At 41.6% G+C, this 23,080-nt stretch overlaps 1 protein-coding gene across 1 annotated transcript; it reads left to right on the top strand.

The window, feature by feature from the left end:
- The first annotated feature begins 681 nt into the window (after window positions 1–681).
- On the top strand, window positions 682–22,506 carry CAPN2 (calpain 2). The gene is made up of 21 exons (XM_053459331.1): window positions 682–1,126; window positions 5,718–5,787; window positions 10,132–10,250; window positions 11,042–11,175; window positions 11,429–11,597; window positions 12,114–12,197; window positions 12,378–12,463; window positions 13,374–13,448; window positions 13,939–14,099; window positions 14,443–14,612; window positions 15,039–15,050; window positions 15,579–15,790; window positions 16,292–16,328; window positions 16,694–16,759; window positions 18,841–18,898; window positions 19,087–19,151; window positions 19,886–19,954; window positions 20,400–20,478; window positions 21,289–21,405; window positions 21,977–22,035; window positions 22,198–22,506. Exons 1-21 carry the CDS (start codon window positions 890–892, stop codon window positions 22,219–22,221), a joined length of 2,103 nt encoding a protein of 700 aa, XP_053315306.1. The 5' UTR covers window positions 682–889; the 3' UTR covers window positions 22,222–22,506.
- Window positions 22,507–23,080: the final 574 nt, after the last annotated feature.

Below are 23,080 nucleotides of genomic sequence, written 5' to 3'. Positions count from 1 at the left end.
TATGCTACTGGGTTGGAGGCAAAGATCCATAGGGCCATTCAGCTGTACCTGCCCCTTGGGCCAGAAGGTGATTTCTTTCTCCTGGACCTGCCTCCCCGAGTCTATGATATGTCTGCCCACAATTCCCAAAAAATCCTGCATTGCTGCAACTGCAGGCGTCTTAAATTACCTTTTCCCACCATAGAAACAGACAACGTTTCGACCTTCCCAAATCCTTTTCAGGAAACAGACCTAGCGGGGTGAAACATTGTTATATTTAAATTATGTTTTCTCCTGTACACTAATGATTTCCTACCATTTATTTCAAATACGGTTCAAATTTATTGGGTCATTGGGCTGCTTATAGGATAGTAACTGCTTGTATTTAAGGGGTCGATCTGGGATTGTTTCATAAAGTTAATAATGCTATTAATATTATTATGTTGTATTTGGTAGCAAAATTGACTATAAAGAAGTATAAAGTAAAGCAAAGAGTAACAAAAAGCGATACACATGTAGCAGCAGGTAGAGTCCTTGTGTAATTGTTACAAAGTAGCCCCTGCTGTCAGCCCCGGATAATGCTGGGGAGAAGCAGCGAAAGGGCTGACATGCAGCAGGGACACTCCCTGAGCAGCTGATGCCTCCCCTGCTGAGGAGGAGTCTGGGTAAATGCCTGCCAGCTGCATCATTACCCCAGTCAGGAGTGGCTGCCGCTCAGGAGACACCTTAGCCCCAGCCTGGGTATCTCAACTGCTGCAAAGGAAGGACTCCCCACCCCCTGGCTGCTGCGTCATCTGCAAGGATCTAGATCCTCCAAGCTGAGGAGCCTCCTGCTGCCCATCTCTACCCTGGACTGCCCCCCCCCTGATCTAACTGCCCCATCTGCTTCCCTTTGAAACCGACTGCAGCTATGTTTGGGCTGGCAGCTAAACTGGCCAAAGACAGAGAGCTGGCACATGGCTTTGGGACTAACGAACATGCTTTGAAATACCTCAACCAGGACTTTGATGCCCTGAGGAAGGAGTGCCTGGAGTCGGGGACACCCTTTAAGGACCCCTGCTTTCCTGCCATCCACTCCTCTCTGGGCTTTAATGAACTGGGACCTAACTCTTCCAAATGTCAAGGTGTGGTGTGGAAGAGACCCACGGTAAGTCTGAGTGTTTAACTCTTGAAAAGCCAGAGCTTACCGCTTTGGCATGGAATGGGTTAATATCACAATGGGTTTGGATTCCAGTGAACTTTACTATTTGTCCCAACAGTGCAGGTTTATGATCTCATTAATATGTTTATTATTATTATTATTATTATTATTATTGTTATTATTATTATTAAACACTTTTGTAGTTTAGTAAACAGAAGTATTTTATAATAAAACTTTTTTATTTTTTTTTCTTGGCCGCTGTCACTGTATTTAAAGGCACAGCGGCCCGGCAGGAGGGGTGGGATGGCGGGTATGTGATGTAACATGCAATAAATTGAAGGCAGATGATACCTCAATCAGGAAGTATCACGCTACATGGAGCTTTTTCATTTACAATCCTGTTTTGTTTTTGTTTGTTTTTTTAGAAATTATAGTTTTAACATCCTTCAGAGCCCAGTACGATTAAGACGGTGATGTGTAAATGTTTATGTTACTGAGAGGCAGTAGATAAGTGGATCAGCCACCCATCAGAAGTGGTAGAGGTTTAATACAGTGAGAATATTAAACATGCATGGGATGGGCATATGGCTCCTGAATCTAGAACCAGACCAAGGACTGATTTAAGTCTTTACAGCATGAAAAATGGACGACTAGATGGGCCGAATGAGTCTGATCTGCTTTCCTAATAATGTTGTTAGGACATTTACATCGGTCGCTGATGTGGTTGCTGTAGTAAGATTGATATCATTGATAGACAGACAAACAAATCTTTTATTTTAGTTTAGACGCCACCAGAAACAAACATGGATTTCTATCTGTTTTTATATAAAGACTGAAAGTAAGACCTCCCCAGGACGCCCACCACGCGCTCTTCTCACCGAACAGAAACAGCATTGTGCTCCGTCTGGGCACCGACGGGCTCTGCAGTGCATTCAAATTAAACATCTCTTCAAAATATAACCCCTATATTATTATAACTAATAAATCATTTACAAAATTGGGGGGGGCAGCATTCAACCCTTGGTAGCATCATGTTGCCTTCTGCACTTACTACCATTGCGCAGCTTTCTGCCTTCTGAAGGGGTTAACCGAATTCATAGCCAAAAAGAGACTTTTCGCTAAATTCGGAGGCTTTTTGTGAGCTTTTAACTACAGGGTGTGATGAGGAATCGGCCGTCTTTTGCATTAGTGTTTGGAATGCACGGACACTTTATGGCAATTACAGGAGACCAGAAAGTCCTAGGAGATCCATGGAAGGTCTAACGTTCTAATTGGAGACTCTACTAATATCGACGAGAGCTAAATTTATCAGCAATGAGTCCAGCGATTATCCGTAAGGCATACTAGGCACGTTGCCTAGGGGCTCCTGAGCTCTGGGCTACCACCACACCACCAGTACCCCCATATTGGGGTGAATTTACTTCGGACCAGATCTAGGCCAGTGTCGCCAATGGACACTGTAAAGTGATCGGTCAGCGTGATATATTTAATGGTCACTGGTGGGACACCCAATGGGAAAAAACTATGGTATAGACACAAGCTCAGCACTAATGTCACCAAAAACATGTATAGATGGTGTTTTATCTCTTTAAACTATACATTTTTGGGGGACTAGCGGAGTTTAAAGGGACAGTCGCTCTCATGGTTTCTCTTCCAGAGATTAATCAATATTATTACATTTAATGCACATTACAGAAAGACTCATCCCAGGGATACATTGTATCTAACGGATATAAATTCATGTAGAGGATATCGCATCGGTTTGACCCAATGGAGACTATTTCTGAGGAGTACGGCTCGAGTCAGGGTGCGTCAGGTGAACCATGTGAATTAGTCTTTCTTTAAGGATGGCGGACAGATTCTGCTGTTCGCAGGTTTAGTTCCGGTAATATATACGTCTGGTACGTTATACATCGTATATCCCCCGGGGGTTAGCTACATGCAGTTGCTATGGTTGTCCAAAGCTCACCAGCTGCTGTTCACCTATTAATGCCATGAGCCCCAGCCCACCTCTGCTGACGGCAATAAGGCAGTGCCTGTAATAACAACTACCGGTATAACCGTGTAGTATCATATCTAGAAGGCAACACCTGCCATTAACTATAGTCTTCCTACTTGACATTTGGCTCTGAAGTCCTAGTCATACACTTGAAAAAGGACCCTATCACGTACGTCACGTATCGCCTTTGTACAGAACTGTGGGCGCGTCTTTTAGCCACAGGCAAAGTTTCTGTAAATAGTCCCAAGAATGGAGTTCCGCTGTATCTTCTTAGATATATATACCGGTATATATGTGTGTGTATATATAGATATCTATATATAATGTGCGTTCATTTACACACTGTATATCCCAGTAATGTATTTATCTTAGGATCTGACCCCCAACGCCCCCTGGAGCTCATCTTCATCACACCTCCATTGAGCAGCCGTGGTCAGGGGAGTCTGATGGCCCAACAAGATAATCTGCCCCAGTTTTGGAGCAGGGTGCCAACCCCCAGACCTGCTGCCCTGGGCATAGCCCAGAATATCTTCCTGGATGTCCTTCATCTAGATTAATTACATGTTACCTTAACCTCACCGCTTTCTGTCTACAAGACCTTACTTCATATGGAATCCCTGCTTCCACTAGCTCTTTCCCGGCATTCTAATGTTTTGAGTGTTCCCCATGTATCATTCCTTAAATTGTAAGCTCTCACGGCCAATGTCTTCCACAACCTCTGCCTCTGATTATTGCGGGTACTCAAAATGTTGCCCGTTTTTTGGCACGTCTGCAGGTGCCAATGTGTTGTAGTCAAAAAGCTGCACTTAGTCTTCTTGGAACTCCGACTTCCATTACTCTTTATCCTCGTTATGTCGTTCTGAAGGCAAAGCGCCCAGGCTTAGGGCTGCAGGATCTAATTACCAGGATATACCTGAAAGCTTTTACAAACTGCTTTGTCAGCTGATGAATTATAGACAAAGCTAATTTACTGGATGGCCTTTGCAATCCTAACATCACTCAAGCAGCTCCCAGCGGACCAGCGTTGGTCGGATATAATGTACTTCATGAAGGACTTCACTTGCTGCAGAACATATTCTTAGATCTTTAACGATCTTCCCCAAAATGTGACTTTCCTGTGATCCTGCTCACATGGCCAACATTGGCACTTATAATGGCATCTTTTATTGACTCGTCTTCTTCGTGGTATTGTGAAGACTCAGCAACCGCAACGCTTCAACTGCTATGTCGTTGACAAAAAATTATGTTTTCTCTGACTAAGTTTGACTTTGTTTATCAGACTTTGTTATTACAAAATACGTCCTTTTGTTAAATGAACAATTATGCGTCCCCCCCCCTCCAAAGCTGGCCTTTGTGAAATGCGGGGCTTGAAAAATCCCAGTAAGCCCAGCTGATAATGGGAGACGGGGAGGGCTGGAGAACAAAGTACTGAGATTCCGCACGGCAAAGAATCATTGAAAAGGAAGAACTCCGCAAACAGCCCTACACGGCGTACAGCTGCAACCTAATGTTGAGTTTAACCGTCTCCCAGTTAATACAGACAATGCATATACTCATGGACACAGACTGTATAATGTAGATGTATACCGTAATTATTTATTGATTTATATATATATATATATATATATATGTATTCTGCAGAGCTGTATAGGAACAATGTTTATTTCCTGGAGAGTGCTCCATCACGTATTTTTTTTTATTTTTACATGTTATATGGCCCCTTCTCCAGATCATTATTATTATTATTATTATTATTATTATTATTATTTTTACTATTATCCACGAATAATGCAATTACTGAAAAGCATCCATTGCTGAGCATATAGAAACCATCCTACACGCTCATTAGTGATGATGATCTCTGGGGAATGAACTCACTGCACGTCTGCTTATTGTCTACCCCGATAGCCTCTCAAATAGGATTTTATTCTTTACACTATATTATATAAAACGCAAACAAATGCGCATAGAGTCGGTAGGCCTGAGCCATCCTAAATTCACTTATGAGTTATTCTCTGTCAGCGTGAGTTTGTGGCACCTATGTACTGGGTAAATTATTATCAATATATAATAATTATTATTATTAGTGGTAGAGGTATTATTACTTGCCATGCATGTTTATTATATTCCGGCCAAAAAGCAATTCTCATCAAATAGTCGAGTTATTTTTTTTAAAAACTTTTTTTGTAAACATGTTTTTTTTAAAATAAAATGTCCCCCGTTAATGAGAAACAGGGGGTCCTCAATATTAACCTTCTTGTTATTCATTAAAGTGCATACAATGCACGGAGTGTCCCCTTAAATCAGATTACCCCCCCCCCCGTGGGCATTTGCATCCTTTCCCTATTGTCAGCCCTCTTTGTTTGCAGCGAATATTTCTCTTCTGTGATCAGAAAGTCTGAGCGCTCACGTGAGTCACTCGAATTGTCACGCTTTTGGTGTTGCTGTTGGTTCGTGGTGGTTTGTTGGGGGAAATAGTTGGCCGTCCTGATTTTTAGTAAGTCAGGATGTTACTCACGGCTCTTTTTCATAACCGCAGTGCTTGGACTCGGTTTAATGACGCAATACTTACTGGTTTCTCTGTGATTTTTATTCCAGGAGCTGTGCTCCAACCCACAGTTCATCTCTGGAGGAGCCACTCGCACTGACATCTGCCAAGGAGCGCTGGGTAAGGAAAGGTTTTTTTTGCCAGGGTCCATTCCCTAAATTGGGAGGGCGGTTTAACGTTACAACCCACCGCCTTCACAATGCTGAACGCTCTCAAAGTGATGCTCTTGGCGGTTGGCCCTTCATAGTGAAGTGACTGACCTGAAATGTTCAATCCACCTGCAAACTGCTGAGCAGCTGAATAATTGCCAGAGATGGCTTGGAACAATTTATTCAACCTTCTGTCTTCATTAACTCCTATAAAGACGTACTAGTACGTCATGAATTTGTTGCACCAGCGTGGATGTCTCCCTGCCCCTACATGGGAAATCTGACTGTCTATTGACAGCCTGAATTCCCCCCTGTAAGCAGAAGGCAGCATCCCTGGCTTCCTAACGACAAACTGTATATAAAGGCGCTCAATGCGAGCATCAGTTTACCGTTATATAAGGAATGCCTGATCGCGCGAGGATAGGAGAGACACTACAGGGTCAGCAATGTAAGTGAATGAAGCCTTGCTTGCTGATCACAATGTGACCAGTGCAGGGGAGATCCAAGATGACGGACGCAGAATCAAATTATAGCGATATCAACACCTGTTCTCCAGTATCACCTGTTCCAATAGGAGACTTTAGATCATGGCTCCTCCTCCTATCTCCCTGGCAACAGAGGCATGTCCTAGATACCAGGAAGTATTTAAACCCTCAACACACTGCATTAAGTGCTAGGCTATTGAGCCTTTTGTGCAGAGATATCCCAGCGCTATTACACCTGCCCCACGTCCCACGTCCCACGTTCCTGGTTCCTGTTCCTGTTCCCTGCTCGGCTATAAAGAAAAATGGAACACTTTTTGTGGGTCAGTCCCGATTGTGCCGCTCTATACCGGCTGTCCCACCAAGCTCTACCTCTCTCCCTCTTCGGGACAGAGATGGACTTCGGCAGGACAGCAGGACTCGGTCCCGATTTCATTCTTCGGTGTCTGGGAGGCAAAATATTTGCCCCATCCAAGAAGTCAGGAATAGGCAGCCGCCTAAAGCCCCAAATGTATATAAGTGATACAAAGACATGATTTAGGAGTGAATCAGCTCAGTTATTCTTTGCCTAAGTTTGTAGACGCTATCAACAGGAAGCTGATGTGAACGGTGGCGTGTGTGATTTCCTGTTTGATCACCATGGCAACAGGATTGCATTATAGCTTAATTTTCCTCCCCATTTACAAAAAAAAACTACTATAAAAAGTTGGTATTACAGTAAAATGTCCGTGTCCCCTGCTTTAGTGCGTTAAGAGTACACAACATGTCATATACGTTTGTGTGAGAATGATGTGTGCTTATAATACACACATGTTCACATGTAGGTGCCGTGTATACTTCTGGCCACCGACATCTGCACAAAAGCTGAGCTGTTTCATGGAGGAAAAAGAAAATATATATATAAGAAAACACCCCGAATCATGTATTTTTGGAACATTGCTTGATTTTACTCAATGATTTCGCGTAATTTACTTCGCTTTTAAAATAGTTACCTTTTTCTGACTTTTACTGATTTCCTATATACGGGTAAAAATATGTGTTACCCAGCGCCAAGTACACCCAGCCAGATACAGCCGGCAGACAGCGCCCTGCCCAGTCGTGAATCATAACCGCCTGTGTTATTAGCATGACTTTACATTATAGTTTATACAGAACCCGGAGCACAACCGATCGTTACTGCAGACATCCCAGGAGAAGTTACCACTGGGAGATTTTTTTGTGGGCACGTTCTACTAAATGCTGTTTTTCACATATTTTCCAAATAGGGAATGTGCATATCGGGGAACTCTCAGGGCTTGTCCCGACCCAATCTCAGGGTAGATTATCAGGGTTAGCTGACCCCCTTCCTATTCTACACTTCCGTGATCATATATAAAACTCCCAATTGGTGCTTTTGCGCCCGGTACGTTATGATTGTTACCCCTGCTTGAATGCAGGTGACTTAATTTGGCGAGTTTTTACATAGAATCTTCACGATTTCTCAGGGTCGGCTCATCCACGCTCTCATACATACATTACATACATATATACAAACACATATACACATATACACACATCCCACCACCTGCCCCGCTTACATCTCTCCTCTCCAGCAGGATTTTTTCAGTATCATTCCTCTCTGAAAATAACATTAAGTGCGCCGTCTACCATGTAAATTATAACACACTTGCCAAATTGTATTTTTAACATGTGGGACCCATTTTCCAAGAAAAAAAACGCTGCCGGGGATGATGATGATTGGAATTTTGCAGTTAGTCGTAGAAGTGTGGATATTTGTGGCATGGTCCCCCGTATACTGTAATCAAAACGCATTGTGTTGTAGTTAAAATGTTGTGTGTGTTGTGAATCGGTTGTTGTGTGGTGTTTCCCTGAATCGCCTCCTGGTTCCCTGCGCTGGGATCCTGACACTCGGGTTCAGTACCGCCACGTCAGTTACTTAACCAAAGGCTTGTAGCCGAGGAAAATATCAGCACTTTGGAGATCGGACTCTCTGCAGGAATCAATATTAAAAGCCAAGCGTTTTAATGCAAATATTATGCATTACTTGTCGTACGTGTCCTACGTTTGGAGATCTACACCAAGCAAAAATGCGGTAATAGCGGTTGCAGTGAAGGTTAAGTCATCTGTAAATAAATATGGTTTGTAGTGATTATAAGACTTTCACTATTATTATTATTATTATTATTATTATTATTATTATATAAGCACTCTAGTGCTGTATTGTGGATTTGGGTCACATTAGAGAATAAGGAACACTCACAAGGTGCTAATTAAAGTCCGAGGACCGGTTGAGCCACATCTCGCACACAGCTGTCCCAACCCAGTCCAAAAGCCAATTCACAAACACTGGATTTTCAGGATAATGACACAAAGCAACGTGAATAACGTATCCGAGAGGTAAACGCACAGCACTGGATACTTAGTAGCCGTTCGGTTAGATTCGCAGTCTCCGGCCGTACGGAATAATCCCGGCCTCATTGCAGATACATTCTTTCAGCTAATAGCTTCTTTGCTGTATTACGTGGCAGAGGGTGTGAAGGCTTTCCACACCCAAGATGAAAGTTAATGACTCGACTCATCTGGGTACTCTGTCCTGTACCTACTACTACTGCATGGGAGTTTATTAGGTTACAGGTGCTGCTCCACTTATCCAAAACATTATTCGCACTCTATAGTCTGTTCAGTGGGGGATATGCTGCCATTTTGTTTGCTTCAAGCAGCCAATCAGTGGCAAGAACAGTCAGACCATGAAGGAGGAGGAGGGAAGCTGCTGCAGCAGGGCAGCCTCTTCTTTAATAATATGCTTTCTTCTATAGTGCGAGTGTCAAAAACATTACACTGCCCTTTTAAACAAATAACCCTTACCCGATCTATCATATTATTCTTTCCCCACGAGCTTTTATGCTTTTTCAGCAACGCCCTGTGAATGATTGATTTTGTATCACATGACAAATAACCCCCCCAAAAAAAAAATAAGAATGGCACAAAATAGTTAATGATTAAAGAATTCTTTCTAGGAGGTGTTATATACATTGCTTATTTTAATTTGCAAACACTATTATATACAATTATTGAAACGCGACAGTCTGCTTTAACTCTTCGAGCGCCATAGGATTTGCATTAGCCCAGGGTGACCACATATCCCCTTTTTGTATTCTATCTATTTTTTTCATTTCATACTAACAAATATTAAATTGTTCCCACACTACCGGCGTATTCCCTAATATTAAGTAGCAATTTACACCCATTTATTGTTAAAAAACTGTAATTTTCTTATTATTTTTTATATGTGTATGAATGCTGTTTGGTCCCACAGATTCATTTTATTTTTAATTAATAATTTTTTTTATTATTTTTTTTTTTTGCTTTTACAATTCCATTCAGGGACTTGTTGGATTTCATAGCACATAACATGCGTCGGGTTTTTCCATTGGTTTTTGGCCGGGGTCTCTGCTACTTCCGGAGATTTCTTGAGTTTCCGCATGGAATGTGTTGAGCTATTCCAGCAGCACAAGCGGCCATTCATACTGTCATATGACTACATATTCATGGATTTCTTCATACAGTTACTTGCAGTAAAACACAGCATCATACATGTATTTCTTACACCCCATCGGGCAATTTTAATACTGGGAATATTTCCAAGTCCTTTGATAGTCATGTTTGCCCGTTGAAGATAGAGGAGAACATGCAGTGGTATTACCAGCCGTGTGGAGAGATTGTTGGACATGATTGTCCCCTACATTATTTCTCGTCCCTTCAACCAAATGATATCCGCTCATATATTTGATTCCTAAGCATGTTTTTAGCTAACAGAACATCCATGTTTGCAGGTGACTGCTGGCTTCTGGCCGCCATCGCGTCTCTTACCCTCAATGAACAAGTTCTGTCGCGTGTGGTTCCCAAAGACCAGAGCTTCCAGGAAAACTATGCCGGCATATTCCATTTCCAGGTGATTATTCAGGTTTTTTCAGGATTTCTTGGATGTTTTTTTTTTTTCTTCGAAACCAAGAACCCGAATGAGAGTTGAGATTTTTATAACCGGATATAAGGGTGGACCGGGTGGGCCGAATCGTTCCCAACTGCTGTTGACATCCGTATTCCTGTGTCTATGGGTTTCACGGCACTCGAGTTTACTACAATATTTGACAACACCAAATTATTTTGAACAAAATGGGTAAAAGGAAGATATAACCATATATATGCTATATGTGACTTTAATTATCTTCAGTTTAATTATCTTCATTGAGCAGGCATATAAAGCTTCCCATAAGTATTTCTCCCACCCATCTTCATCACTAAATTCTATTCTTCTCCATCTGACTGCCTTAAATTGATGGCGGCCATACCTAATTTACCCTCCAAATCCCCCTAGTGTATATTGAGTGAAGCAAAGAGGTCTTCAGGAGAGTGGCCTCCGCCTCATTGATACGTTGTGAAGGACTAATCTGGGCAGGTTTCTCCTGGCCCTGCATAATGCATAGTTTAGTTGTTGATGGGACTTTCAGCAGAACTCCCTTATTTAACTATGCATTGTACAGAGCAAACTTGGTTGTAAGCTCACCAGGGTCCTTCTAATGTAGTTTGGTTTAGTTTCTGGAAAGCTCATTCACTTTATTGAATAAAGCCTATTAGGATTAGGAGACATCTATAGATCATGTATGCTCGAAGGTTCACTGGTATATCGATTGACATATAATATGTTACTACATTATATTATATTATATCTGGTGTTTTTTTCAGTTCTGGCAGTTCGGGGAATGGGTAGATGTTGTCATCGACGACAGGCTCCCAACCAAAAATGGAGAGCTGGTCTTTGTCCACTCGGCAGAAGGAAGTGAATTCTGGAGCGCCCTACTGGAGAAGGCCTATGCCAAGTAAGGACGGAGCTAACGTCGGCCATCTGAATTATAGCCACAAATGATCGAAATCTCTAAGAAATCTCTTTTTCTGCGTTTCATTGCCATGACTTTTTTTAAGCGTTGGGTTGCAAATCTTTCATAGGCTGTTTAGATGGATCATATGAAAACAATAATGTACAATATTTACCGTAATTAATTATTAAGTTTATTTCCTCCTTTCTTATTTATTATGGACAATTATTAACGACCGCCTTCCATTCGGATTCAGGCTGAACGGATGTTATGAAGCCCTTTCGGGAGGAAGCACCACTGAAGGCTTCGAAGACTTTACAGGAGGAATCGCAGAATGGTACGAACTGAAGAAGGCTCCGGACAATCTCTTTAAGATCATCCAAAAAGCCCTGAAGACCGGATCACTTTTGGGTTGCTCCATAGATGTGAGTGAACTCTTTCAAAATGCTTCATTTATATATTTGAGACATTAATTTGGTGCCACAAGCTTCAAATAAATCAAAGATCAGAGTTAAAAATGCATTTTCTTAGGTTTACTATTTTGCTCGTTAAATGTGATGTTTGAATATTTTTTGCATGTTTGATTCACATCTTTTTGTAAAAGAGCCCTTTTGAACTATAATTATCTCAAGAAATATACATTTTCACCGGTGTTTCAAAGTCTTATCCATATCGGCTTTCAATATTGCTTTTAAAGGCAAAAGATTATTTTTTCATTATCATTAAATTATTTTATTATTATTATTATCATTATTATTTGTAATAATACTTTCATAAAATTATCTTTTTTATAATAAATTGCTTTACTGTGTTGAGATGCAATATTTAGCTGCTGGCTTCACCATATCACAACGTAATAAATTGCCCCAATTGCTGTGATTTGTGAAACCGCCATTTAAAATCATCCGGTAAGTCACCATTGCGACCGTTTTGTGTTATAGATCACTAGCGCTGCTGAGACAGAAGCGATTACGTTCCAGAAGTTGGTGAAGGGCCACGCGTATTCCGTGACCGCAGCAGAGGAGGTCGGTGGTCTCTTTGTGATGAGGCTTCTATACAATATGTCTAATTACATAAATGTCTGTAAAGCCGTCTAGAAATAGAATTATGCCCCGTTTTATAGATTTTTGAGAATTCATAGATCATGTCTGTAAAGCTTCTGTATTTTCCTGGGTTCTAATACCATTTGATTGTTACTTCAAAAGGTAAACTACAGAGGGAGTCAGGAAAAGTTGATTCGGATCCGAAATCCATGGGGAGAAGTGGAGTGGACCGGAGCATGGAGTGACAAGTAAGTAGTGATTGCTGAGAGCACGGAAATTGAGTGATGAACCAAGGGAGATTTCAAGGGTTGACGAGAAATAAAAACTCTGGAAATCGTCACATTTTAAGTTAAATATTGGAGAATTTCAGTTCCAGCAAATCATAGGCACGGAATAGCTTTATTTTATTTAAAAGGATTTTTTTATGTATATATAAATGGCAAAAACATCATTATGGATGTTAAAAAATCACATTATCATTGCTTAAAGGTTTTAAAATTGGGAAGAAAAAGTGGTCATATGAAGTTCAACGTTGATAAATGCAAAGTAATGCATTTGAAAAGTACAAGAGGTTTGTTGAGCCTAAACGAAAGGGGTCATACAGAAAGTGTAGGGGTCAGACATTCATTAAACCAAAAACCCTATAAAAATAAAGTCACCCGTCAGCCAAAGAACAAAAATGCGATGAATACAAGAAACTATGATTACGGAAAAATCCACTAAAGAAATACTAAAGAAATAGTATTTTCTGGATGTCAGAGCGTGTTGCAGTTGTTTCGGGAATATTACGTGCAGCATGAGCAGTCTGTTAGACCTGGCCTAAGTTTTTAAAAAGTATATCTTGATTTAATATTCATTATGATAATCCGGGTAAAATAGTTTATTTTTACCAATTAACTGACTTTTCATTTTATTCGGATTGAACCCCCTCCCCCACCCTATGGAAAAATGGACTTGCTTCTGTTTATGTAGTTTGTTTTTTTCTTCTATTTTTTTATATATATTTATTTCTAGCGTTCTATCATATCCCACGGTAACGTAGAAGGAGTATCACAGGACGCCGACGTTCAAAGTATATGTCTAGTACTATTTGAAAATATATCTTTGCTTTTTAATTATCTTGACTGAATCTGAGTCCCGTCTTTTCGATATTTTCAGTTCTAACGAGTGGAATTCTGTTGATCCAGATGATCGAGATAGACTGATTAAAAGATGTGATGACGGGGAATTCTGGTGAGACGCAGTCACTGCTATAAGTTACATTCGTTTTCCGTAAATTAACCCCTTCTTGACTAGGCATTCTACTCCCCAAGGTGTCCGGAGCTTTTTTTTTTTTTTTTTTTTTTTTTTAATATATTTGGTTAACTATAATTGTCCTTTACTATGTTTCTGAACCCACGCAAACTATATGTTTTTTTTCAAGGACAGATAGTGCTTTCTGTTTATTCAACTTTTTTTGTATAGTCTTTTTTTATGGTAAAAAAAAAAAAAAAACACCAAAAGCTTACAAAAAAACGAATTTTTCCAATTTTACTTAGGATTTCTATGGCTAACTTCATATTATGGGGCAAAAACTAGAATTTTTTTTAAATCTTTATTTTCAAAAACCCATTTTTTTACTAGGGCTATCCCCCCCCCCATGCTATCCATACATAAGAACATGGTGGAGCCAAATGTCCACCTAAGTAGCTAATTTAATTAGTCTTTTCTGCCATTTTAATAGGATGTCTTACAATGACTTCTTAAGACACTATTCCCGACTGGAAATCTGCAACCTGACCCCAGACACCCTTACTTCTGAAAAGTACCGAAAGTGGAGTTTGGCCAAGATGGACGGCATGTGGCGACGAGGCTCAACTGCTGGCGGATGTAGGAATTTCCCAGGTGAAGACCACATCTACCTTTTTGGGTTCAAAATCTCAGTGGGCCAAAACATGGCATGGCAGTGAGGAGATATCATTAACCAGTAGATTTCATATACTCGCTGAGGGCCGTGGAAGAGCCATGGAGGGCGACATACAGATTTCTGATTGCCAGGGCGATGTCAGATAAGGCTGGTACACAAACTGATTAGGTAAACCCAGTGTTGCCCCCTCGAGAGATAGATTTTACCTTTATGAACCTTGAAACTAATAAAACGTATTGGAGAGAAATGAATACGAGTAACATGTTGCTTTAGAGCAGTGAAGGTGACGCTTCCTTCTTTTTTCATTGTGATTTTCTGCAGACACCTTCTGGATAAACCCTCAGTATGTGATCAAGCTGGATGAGGCAGATGACGATCCAGATGACAATGAGGAAGGCTGCACCTTCATTGTTGGTCTGATCCAGAAGAATCGCAGGAAGCAGAGAAAGATGGGAGAGGACATGCACACAATCGGATTTGCTATTTATGAGGTAGCGTATAATAAACAAAGTATCAACAAAACATGGGAACCCGAAGCCTCCTAGTTGTTGGAGGGGAGCTCTACTCCCACCACTCTACTTCAACTTGTGGCTGGTCATCCGGCACCAACCGGGTCACATTTAAGTTACCAAAGAGAGTGTTGGTTCACTAAAGCAGTTTTAACTCACAATATGAAAAGACAATGTATACATTCTTCAGGGGCAGCCCTTCATAATGTATAGTGAAGTTTCGCATCTTTCCTGCAAACTCCTACTTTAGTGAATACATTTCTGTTCTGCCCCTTGGGGAGGACACACTAACTGTGTTTTAAGAAGTTTGTTTAAAATGAAGTTAAAAGGCTGATTTGTCACTGTTCAAATATTGGGCATTTTTTTTCTAATTATTCCTTTTTTTTTGTTTCTCTTTTCCCAATTCAGGTTCCTCAACAGGTATGTTGGCCGTGTGTTGCGTTCTAGCCACAAACAAATATTGTTATAATAACCCGTCAGAGGTAGGTGTTCATGTGGAGATGTGACCCAAAAGATGTAGAGTAAGTGCCAGGTTAGCGGGAAATGGAACATAACGGAATCTAATCCGACGGAGTATGTAGCAAAGTCATTTCTGCGAAGCAGAGGTGTGCCTGAAGCAGTATCACTACCGCAAGGGTTGTTGCTGTGCTGAGTTCTTCAGCAACCTCACTTTGTTGTTCTTCAAAGTTTTATTTTTGTACACTGCTAATGATTGTGTTTCAATCTACATATTAAATTGATGATAATTAGCACCTGTTTGGTATAATTGATCAATCATACACCTCGCTATATGCCTACAAAATCCCTGACTTTGACGAAAAAACCATCCCTAAATATCTTGTCACTTTGGATCTAGTCTTTGTTGGGGGATCTGGCTCTGACAAACACTTAAAGAATTCAATGTTTTTAATTTCTATATGGGACATCTGTCTGTCCCTTATATTTCAGCTGGCTGGACAGACAAATATTCACCTGAGCAGGGACTTTTTTCTGAGGAACAAGGCAATAGCAAGATCGGACACCTTCATCAACCTACGTGAAGTACTGAACCGATACAAACTACCTCCGGGAGAATATGTCATCGTCCCGTCAACCTTCGAGCCCAATAAAGTCGGAGACTTCTGTGTCCGCGTTTTCTCCGAGAAGAATGCGGAGTCACAGTGAGTATCGCCTGTCTCCAGGTATATGCTGTCTCTGGCACTCCAAAGCTACGGTGTATATGGCACGGGGGGCTCCCACCGTACGTTTAATGAGCGTTTCTTAATGTTTAAGGAACTACTATGAATTTAACCCCTTAAGGACAATGGGCGGTCCCTAAACCCATTGAAAACAATGCATTTTGAGCCCGTACATGTACGGGCTTTGACATTAAGGGGTTAATATATATAAAAAAAAGTTCATTTTAGGGTTTAAGGATATATGTTAAAAATGTTGTTCACTGATTATTTTTTGGAATTGCAGCCCCAAATTTCTTTTAAACGCCAACCTGCTTAACCTGTCTCATTTCGGTGGCCATAGCCGTGGCACGGCCTGGTTATTAAATATTATGGGGAAATCCTGACATTTTTAAGGACAAGTATCTGAAAATATTCGGAAAAAAAGTAGAACTCCCCTCATATTTCCTGGTTTTATTTATATTTTTGTAAATGTTTTTTTTTCAGTGTGGCTGATGATGAAATCGAAGCAAACATTGACGAGGTATACGGCTTATAGCATTATGATTAGCGAAAGATGAGTAACTAGATGGTGGGGTACAGGCCCCGGACTGGCCATCTGGCTCACGGGGTAAATGCCTGGTCGCCTTGGTAACGCTACGTATACCTGCAGCAGCGCGTGGCCCCTGGATATGCCCGGCTGCGAGCTACACGAGCATAAAAACAGATTCTGGAATCTGCCGGCGCTCTATAAGAATTATGTGATGTCCGATAAGCGTTAAAATCCGGTAACGGTAAACGAGGGGGTTTCATATATTGGTAACACCAGCGAGTTGCGCTTATACTGGAGGGTGGATATCGTGTTTTGGCTAATATCCGCTTATTAACCCTTCATTGTCTCTTTTCAAGGATGTGCTCAGTGAAGATGAGATCGACCCTAGTTTCAAGAGACTGTTTCAGCAGCTGGCAGGCGAGGTGAGTGCTGTCCAAATGCCCGGATCGCCTCCAACTAACACACCCCACGCATCCACTCATTCTATTAGCGAGGCTGTACACTTACTATCCGGCCCAGACTGGCCATCTGGCACAACAGAGAAATGCCTAGGGGGCCACTACCGTAACGCCATACCCAACATACCGCACAGCTTTTCATATCCAGCCACAGACAGAGCTTACATCATTAGCCGGCCACTGGCCTTAAAGTGCCAGACCCACCTAGTTATCCCAAGTCTGGCCCTGCTCACTACCACAAAGCAAACGGCTACTTGCCAGTATGACACTCACTGCCATATCACTCACACTCAGTATCCTTTACAATACCCGTAATTATTATTCTTCATTACCATGTTTAAAGTCACTAATGAATGATTGCTTGCGTCCGTCATTGCCGAGTCACTCGCCTATTCCATACTAACATCGTTCTTCTTTGGTTTTCTTCTCCCATCTACTTAGATCTCACCAGAGGTATGACATATTTCATACTGGGGTCCATTCAGATTAGTTGTACTTAGCATGTTGTATGTCCTCTCGTGTGGAGTGTGGTGTGTTTGCCGTTTATTGGCTGTAGTCCTACACGGTTTCTTGTTGGGTGTAGAAGGAACCAGGTTTTCCCCATTTTTTTGCATTCACTCGAGGTGCAGTCCTCAGATTTGGTCTCATGCAGAGAATATGATGCTCTTCGGCTTTTCAAACATGTTTCGGGACGCTTAGGGTCATTATGGAGACGGCAGTGGGTGTTGGAGAAACCCAGTAAGGACTAATCACTGGGGTTTCTGATTGATCTTGGTGATATCTGCCACCGCTAAAGAATAAAATACATTCATTGAACTGAGCTGATTGGATGAAAGTACGATCACTGGCCATAGCTCTCTGACCACCTCTATGACTGTATGTTGGGCTGTGAGCTAAGTCAATGAGACCAAAGGCAGTAGACACCAACATGGAGGAGCTTTATGCCACCGGCTTAAACCACAGCAGGCCCCCTGTTTGGCTTCTCTTTGCTTTCCGCTGAAGAATGTCGCCGACGTACTCTCTAGCAGGCTGTACCATTATCGCTTGCATGGCGGATCCCAGTGCTGAGCTTTGGAATCCATAAGCCGCGCTGAGCCAATATGCATGTGCTGCAGACTTAAAGGGCACCACGGGTTCAGCTTGTCCTTATTGTAAGTAGTAGTGAAGCTGCAGCCTTGTTTATTGTATCCACATCTAACACGGCTGTGAAACAAGGCCCAGGGGGCACGTGTATATCTAAAGCCCCTGTCACTCATACGCTAAGGGCAGCACATCAGTCAATTTAAAGGGTCCATTAGACCCAAAGGCACATGCATATGGCTACCGTAGTGCCCAATAGTCCTAGTCTCCAGCCATAAACAATGGGGGGTTCTGAAGTATGATCAGTTTGTAGGTTTTCCAGGTTATGTAAGAACTTTATTGTGTTTGGTAACTTGGTTTGGTGAAGTGATTCCGTATCTTGCTCCTGGGAATAGAAACTAACGGCAGATCAGACCCGTTCGGCCCCCGTCTAGTCTGCATGTTTTTCCTGCTGTAAAGACTCAAACCTTAATCATTCGTTGGTCCCGTCTTTAGATTCCATGTCTATCCCATGCATGTTTAAATTCCCTCACTGTAATACCATCTACCACCTCTGCTGGGAGGGTCTCCCACGTATCTACCACCACCTCAAGTAACAGATCATGATATTTCTCGCATGGTTTGCATAATGTAAAATACTAGACAGTACGCGCTTGTCCAGCGAGCATCATTTCATCACCGGAAGAAACAGATTATTATCAGGACGTGCAATGCAGCAGTGGCTCCAATGACTGCCACACAGTTACACTAACACTATGCCGGAGTCACAAGCGGGCGTCAATCGCTGAGGTTTCCAAGTAGAAAGCTGATAGGAAGGGCCAAATGCCTATTATCTCCCATCTATTTCTATTTTTCTTCGACTATTAATGGTCTCACTACCCGGTACCATTCAATATGGCAACAAACCTCACAAGTCTCCTCTTCATGTGTATTTCTCATATCTTGCCCCCACTTTTCTTCCACAGGACAAAGAGATCTCCGCGTTTGAGCTTTGTAACATTTTAAAGAAAGTGATGTCAAAACGTAAGTCTCCTTGCTCTCTGCTTGCCCCGTACGCCTGCCAGCAGTGCCCTCGGAGTGTCCACCTCCTAAAACGCCCCTAGGCATAAAATCCCCGCTTCTGGCAATTATCGTTGTTGTGTTTCATGGCGTGACAATGTGCATTTAATCCATACCTGATCACTGTTTGTATCGCTTTGTGTTCCGTTTAGGGGACGATATAAAATCGGACGGCTTCAGCCTGGAAACCTGCAGGACCATCGTCGACCTTCTCGATGTATCCTTCAACGCGAAAGCGGCTGCCAACCATCAGCGATAATCTATAGAGCCGAATTATAGAATTATCTATAGGGTATCGCTGCAGGAATAATATTTATAATATAAAGATAATAATAATAAAAAATAAATAATATTAATAAAGATAATAATAATAATTAATAAAGATAATAATAATTAATAAATAATAATAGGTTCTGAGGTTTTATCAAATATTTTTCAATATTTCACTTTCTCTGCTTAGAACATACAGACTGTATCTGAGGAAGATCTTGGATTCAGGAGCCGTATGTCTATCCCACGCGTGTTTAAATCCCCTCGCCGTATTAGCCTCTACCACCTCTGATTGGTGGCTGTTCCATTTATCTACCACCCTCTCGGTAATGTAATTAGTGAAAGTGGGTGGCAGCAGACAGAGGGGGATTCTGCAAACCAAAATGAGTGCCAATTAGCTGAGCAGATTTCCCTTTTATTTAATATTCAGATGGAAAGACTTTACTGTAAGGATGCATAATGTCCGCTTGCTGTCCTTTGGATAACAGGGCTTGAAAAGTGCTGCCCCCTGCAGCATGTAGAAGGTATAACTGATTAACCATTTCCCTGCCACCTCTGTATGACGACACTTCACATACCTCAACGACATGTGCAATTTATGTTAGCCCTGGGGGAAAAATGTCCGACGTGGTCACCCTAAACACGGCATACCCTGTAATATCCTTAACTCCTTCTCTGCAGTCTGACGGATCAGGAAAACTCGGTCTGAAGGAATTTAACATTCTGTGGTCAAAAATACAGAAATACCAGGTAGGTTTTACCCGTCACCTGCCTGCATTATTTATCAGAATGACTTTTTTTTATATTAACCCCTTAACTTTACGGAATTTGATGGCACTATATAAAACAATAAATAAATGCGGTATGTAGGTGAGCAACAAAAAAAGGGGTTAAGTGGATGGAACTTCCGAATGTGTTTTTCGTTCCGCTGCGTCTCAGAATGTATCCGTTAAAAAGATCATCCGAACTGGGCAGGCGGTCATGTTTGCCGATTGCGAATTCCGCGAGTCACATACCCCCCCCCCCCCCGGAGTTATCCGAAACCTAAAGAGTAACAGCCCCATCTAGTGGCAATAACTGGGCAGGTTATTACGCCCCAGAAACTCACTTTTTTAAGCCATGAAACAAAAAAACAACGTAATTTTCGTGTAAGATTTTACTCCATTTTTTCATTATTATTTTCTGTCTGTTGTAGAAAATTTACCGGAGCATCGATGTGGACAAATCCGGAACGATGAATGCTTATGAAATGAGAAACGCTCTGCAGGCAGCAGGTTAGCTAAATTCCAGACGGTGCTTTTGGCATTAAAAAAAAAAAGTTTATACACAAAAAAAAAAAAAAAAAAAACTATACAATTAATGGTTTTGAAAGTAAACTTCAGAAAGCAGTCTGTAGTTTAGAAGTTACACGCTGCTTACTGACAATAATCTGGTCGCTGACGGTCGCTGCTCCATTTTACCTCCCGTATGGGTAGAAGGGATCTAGCGATTTGTGGTATGAGTTGTTGTTAAAGGGGCTGGGAGCATCTTGCCCCTTATTGGCCGAGGGTCATGCTTGGGTCTATTCAATAAAAGTGAAGTTAAATGGTTAACCTGAGCACAGCTCACATTCTATAAGTTCCAAAACAACAAACAAATGTTAGACGGATACGGTACGTGGTGGTCGAGGGCAACTGAACTTTATCAAGTTTGTGAGATGAAGTCAATGACACACACACAAACACACACACACACACTAAAATAAATATTAAAAAACCCTCTTATCCCAAAGAATAAAATAGAAGAAATAAAAGAGTTAATGAAAGATTGTCCCATAATAATGCAATATGTGCCTGATGGCGGTGGATTCTAAAACGGTCATGGGTTGTGTGGAAGTATGTGTGTGTGTGTATATATGTGTATGTATAATATATATATATATATATTCCTATGTAACCAGCTACAATAAGAGGATGAAGGGTGAATGACATCCTCGTTTCGCTATAATACACTGTATTATTGAGGCTTCGGAATGGCGTATAAATCATCGTAACTTGAGCTAAATCTATAGACTTTTAGTTTTTTTGATCATGTAATCATTTCAGGGTTTAAGCTGAATTCCGAGCTGCACCAGCTTCTAGTGGCTCGATTTGCTGATGAAGATCTTTCCATTGACTTTGATAACTTCGTACGATGTCTGCTCCGTCTGGAGATCATGTTCAGTGAGTAACCAATCACGTACCTTTATACGCCAGGAATCGAAATTAAAAGGCATCAACGTCCTGTTAAATCTTATCGTCACGATGATCCATCGAGCTGGCTGGAGTCTGTCTGCTCTAGAAACAAATTAGACTAGATTAGTCACGCCCACTCCCCGCCCAATTCCCCTCCCACTACCAACCCATTTAATGCTCTGAGTGGATAGCCCCTGTGGCTAGCTCCACCCCCTTAGAGGAGGGAGAGCCCTGGCTAGCCAATCCTGTAAAGTCCCCAGGTGTGATGATTACCTCTCTCCATTAAGTTATCTCTCCCCTACTGTTAAGTTGCTGGTTGTTGTCGATTGGTTGGTTCAGGGTAAGGAGAGGCGGGATTAAACCTCAGCACAGGCTATTGGTTAGATATTGTTTGCCGTGCCGTCTTTTGCCACAGATATCAGCATCGCTTTAAACATTTAAAACGATTATTTTGAAAACAAGCAGACTGAACAACAAACGAAAGGCACGCGCTATGCGCAGCTTCGTTATATTTATTTCAGCTTAAATTAACCCTTTCTGTTCATCTTCATTTTGGTAGAACTGTTCAAAAAGCTGGATAAGGACAACGACGGATCTGTGCCTCTCACCCTGGACTCAGTAAGTACAAACAGTTGTTACCAAACTTTACTTTACTAAGAGGGTGGTGAATGAGTGGAACAGTCTTCCAGCAGAAGTGGTAGTCGCTGCTTATTTAGTGATATTGTGCACAGACCCCCTGCATAGAGGCAGTTTTTTAATATATTTGTGTTTTCTCTCCAGTGGATGTCTTTCACCGTCCTCTGATGCGCAGCATGGAAAAGAAGCCTCAATAATTACTATGCATCCAGAAAGAAAGAAAATAGCCCCGAATTGCAAGCTTTGTAGTGAATGTTTTTTTTGGGTGATTTGCAGGGGATTGGGGCACTTTGTTTCACTGCTAAACTCTTAATCTCTTATCTAACGGGTCAAATATAAATCTCTGTGCCAGGTACTTCTGGCAGAAGTCTTGAAGGGGGTTAACATATTAACCTCTTCCTTTCCACGCCTTTGGAACACCATTGTGCAATTAATTTTTATTTTTTTTAAAAAGCATATTTTAGATTCTTTATAATAATTATGTTTAAAGAAGGGCTTTCCCGATGTAGTCCTCGAGGGCCAGAAAACAAACCAGGTTCTCCGCAGAGCCGGAATTGCCTTTGGTTCCACGAGCTAGCCGAGTGTATCCCTTACTTTAAGCGGAGCTCCAAGTGGGCGTGGCTGAAAATAGCCCCACCCATACTAACCAGTTAAAGGTGGGTGCTGCTTAAATGAGTCCCACCTGTATTCTAATAAGATTGAGGTGTGGCTACTTTTTTTTTTTTTTTTTTTTTTTGAGAACTTGCTGGCGAAGGTGTAGTTATCAGAGATAAAAATAAAAAATACATGTTTTCCATGGTAACCTAACCCTTACATGGGGAGGAAATATACATTTTGTTAAGTTCTGGTATGGTGATGGCCCTCGCGGACTGGATTTCATCTGTAGGGCCGAGTGGGAGCCGCCAGGTGTAATAATACTCATAGATCGCAGTCTGGCCAGAGCCTATACTTACCGTTCATGACGGTCAATGTTTGGCCCTCCAACAATGCCCAGCGCTCTGGGTTTTAAGTCCGACTGCGATCTCCA

This window comes from Spea bombifrons, chromosome 3, assembly GCF_027358695.1.
Source record: "Spea bombifrons isolate aSpeBom1 chromosome 3, aSpeBom1.2.pri, whole genome shotgun sequence".
In the NCBI taxonomy this organism is placed as follows: Eukaryota; Metazoa; Chordata; class Amphibia; order Anura; family Pelobatidae; genus Spea; species Spea bombifrons.
The sequence above is the reverse complement of the archived record's forward strand: the minus strand, read 5'-3'. Positions and strand labels throughout refer to the sequence as shown.

Bases quoted from the DNA above. Each gene is read 5' to 3' on its own strand.
- CAPN2 (XM_053459331.1), top strand. From the start codon at position 890: ATGTTTGGGCTGGCAGCTAAACTGGCCAAAGACAGAGAGCTGGCACAT. The intron at 11,176-11,428 runs GTAAGGACGGAG...ATTCGGATTCAG, and splicing joins CTGGAGAAGGCCTATGCCAA to GCTGAACGGATGTTATGAAG. The intron at 18,899-19,086 runs GTAAGTCTCCTT...TGTTCCGTTTAG, and splicing joins AAAGAAAGTGATGTCAAAAC to GGGACGATATAAAATCGGAC.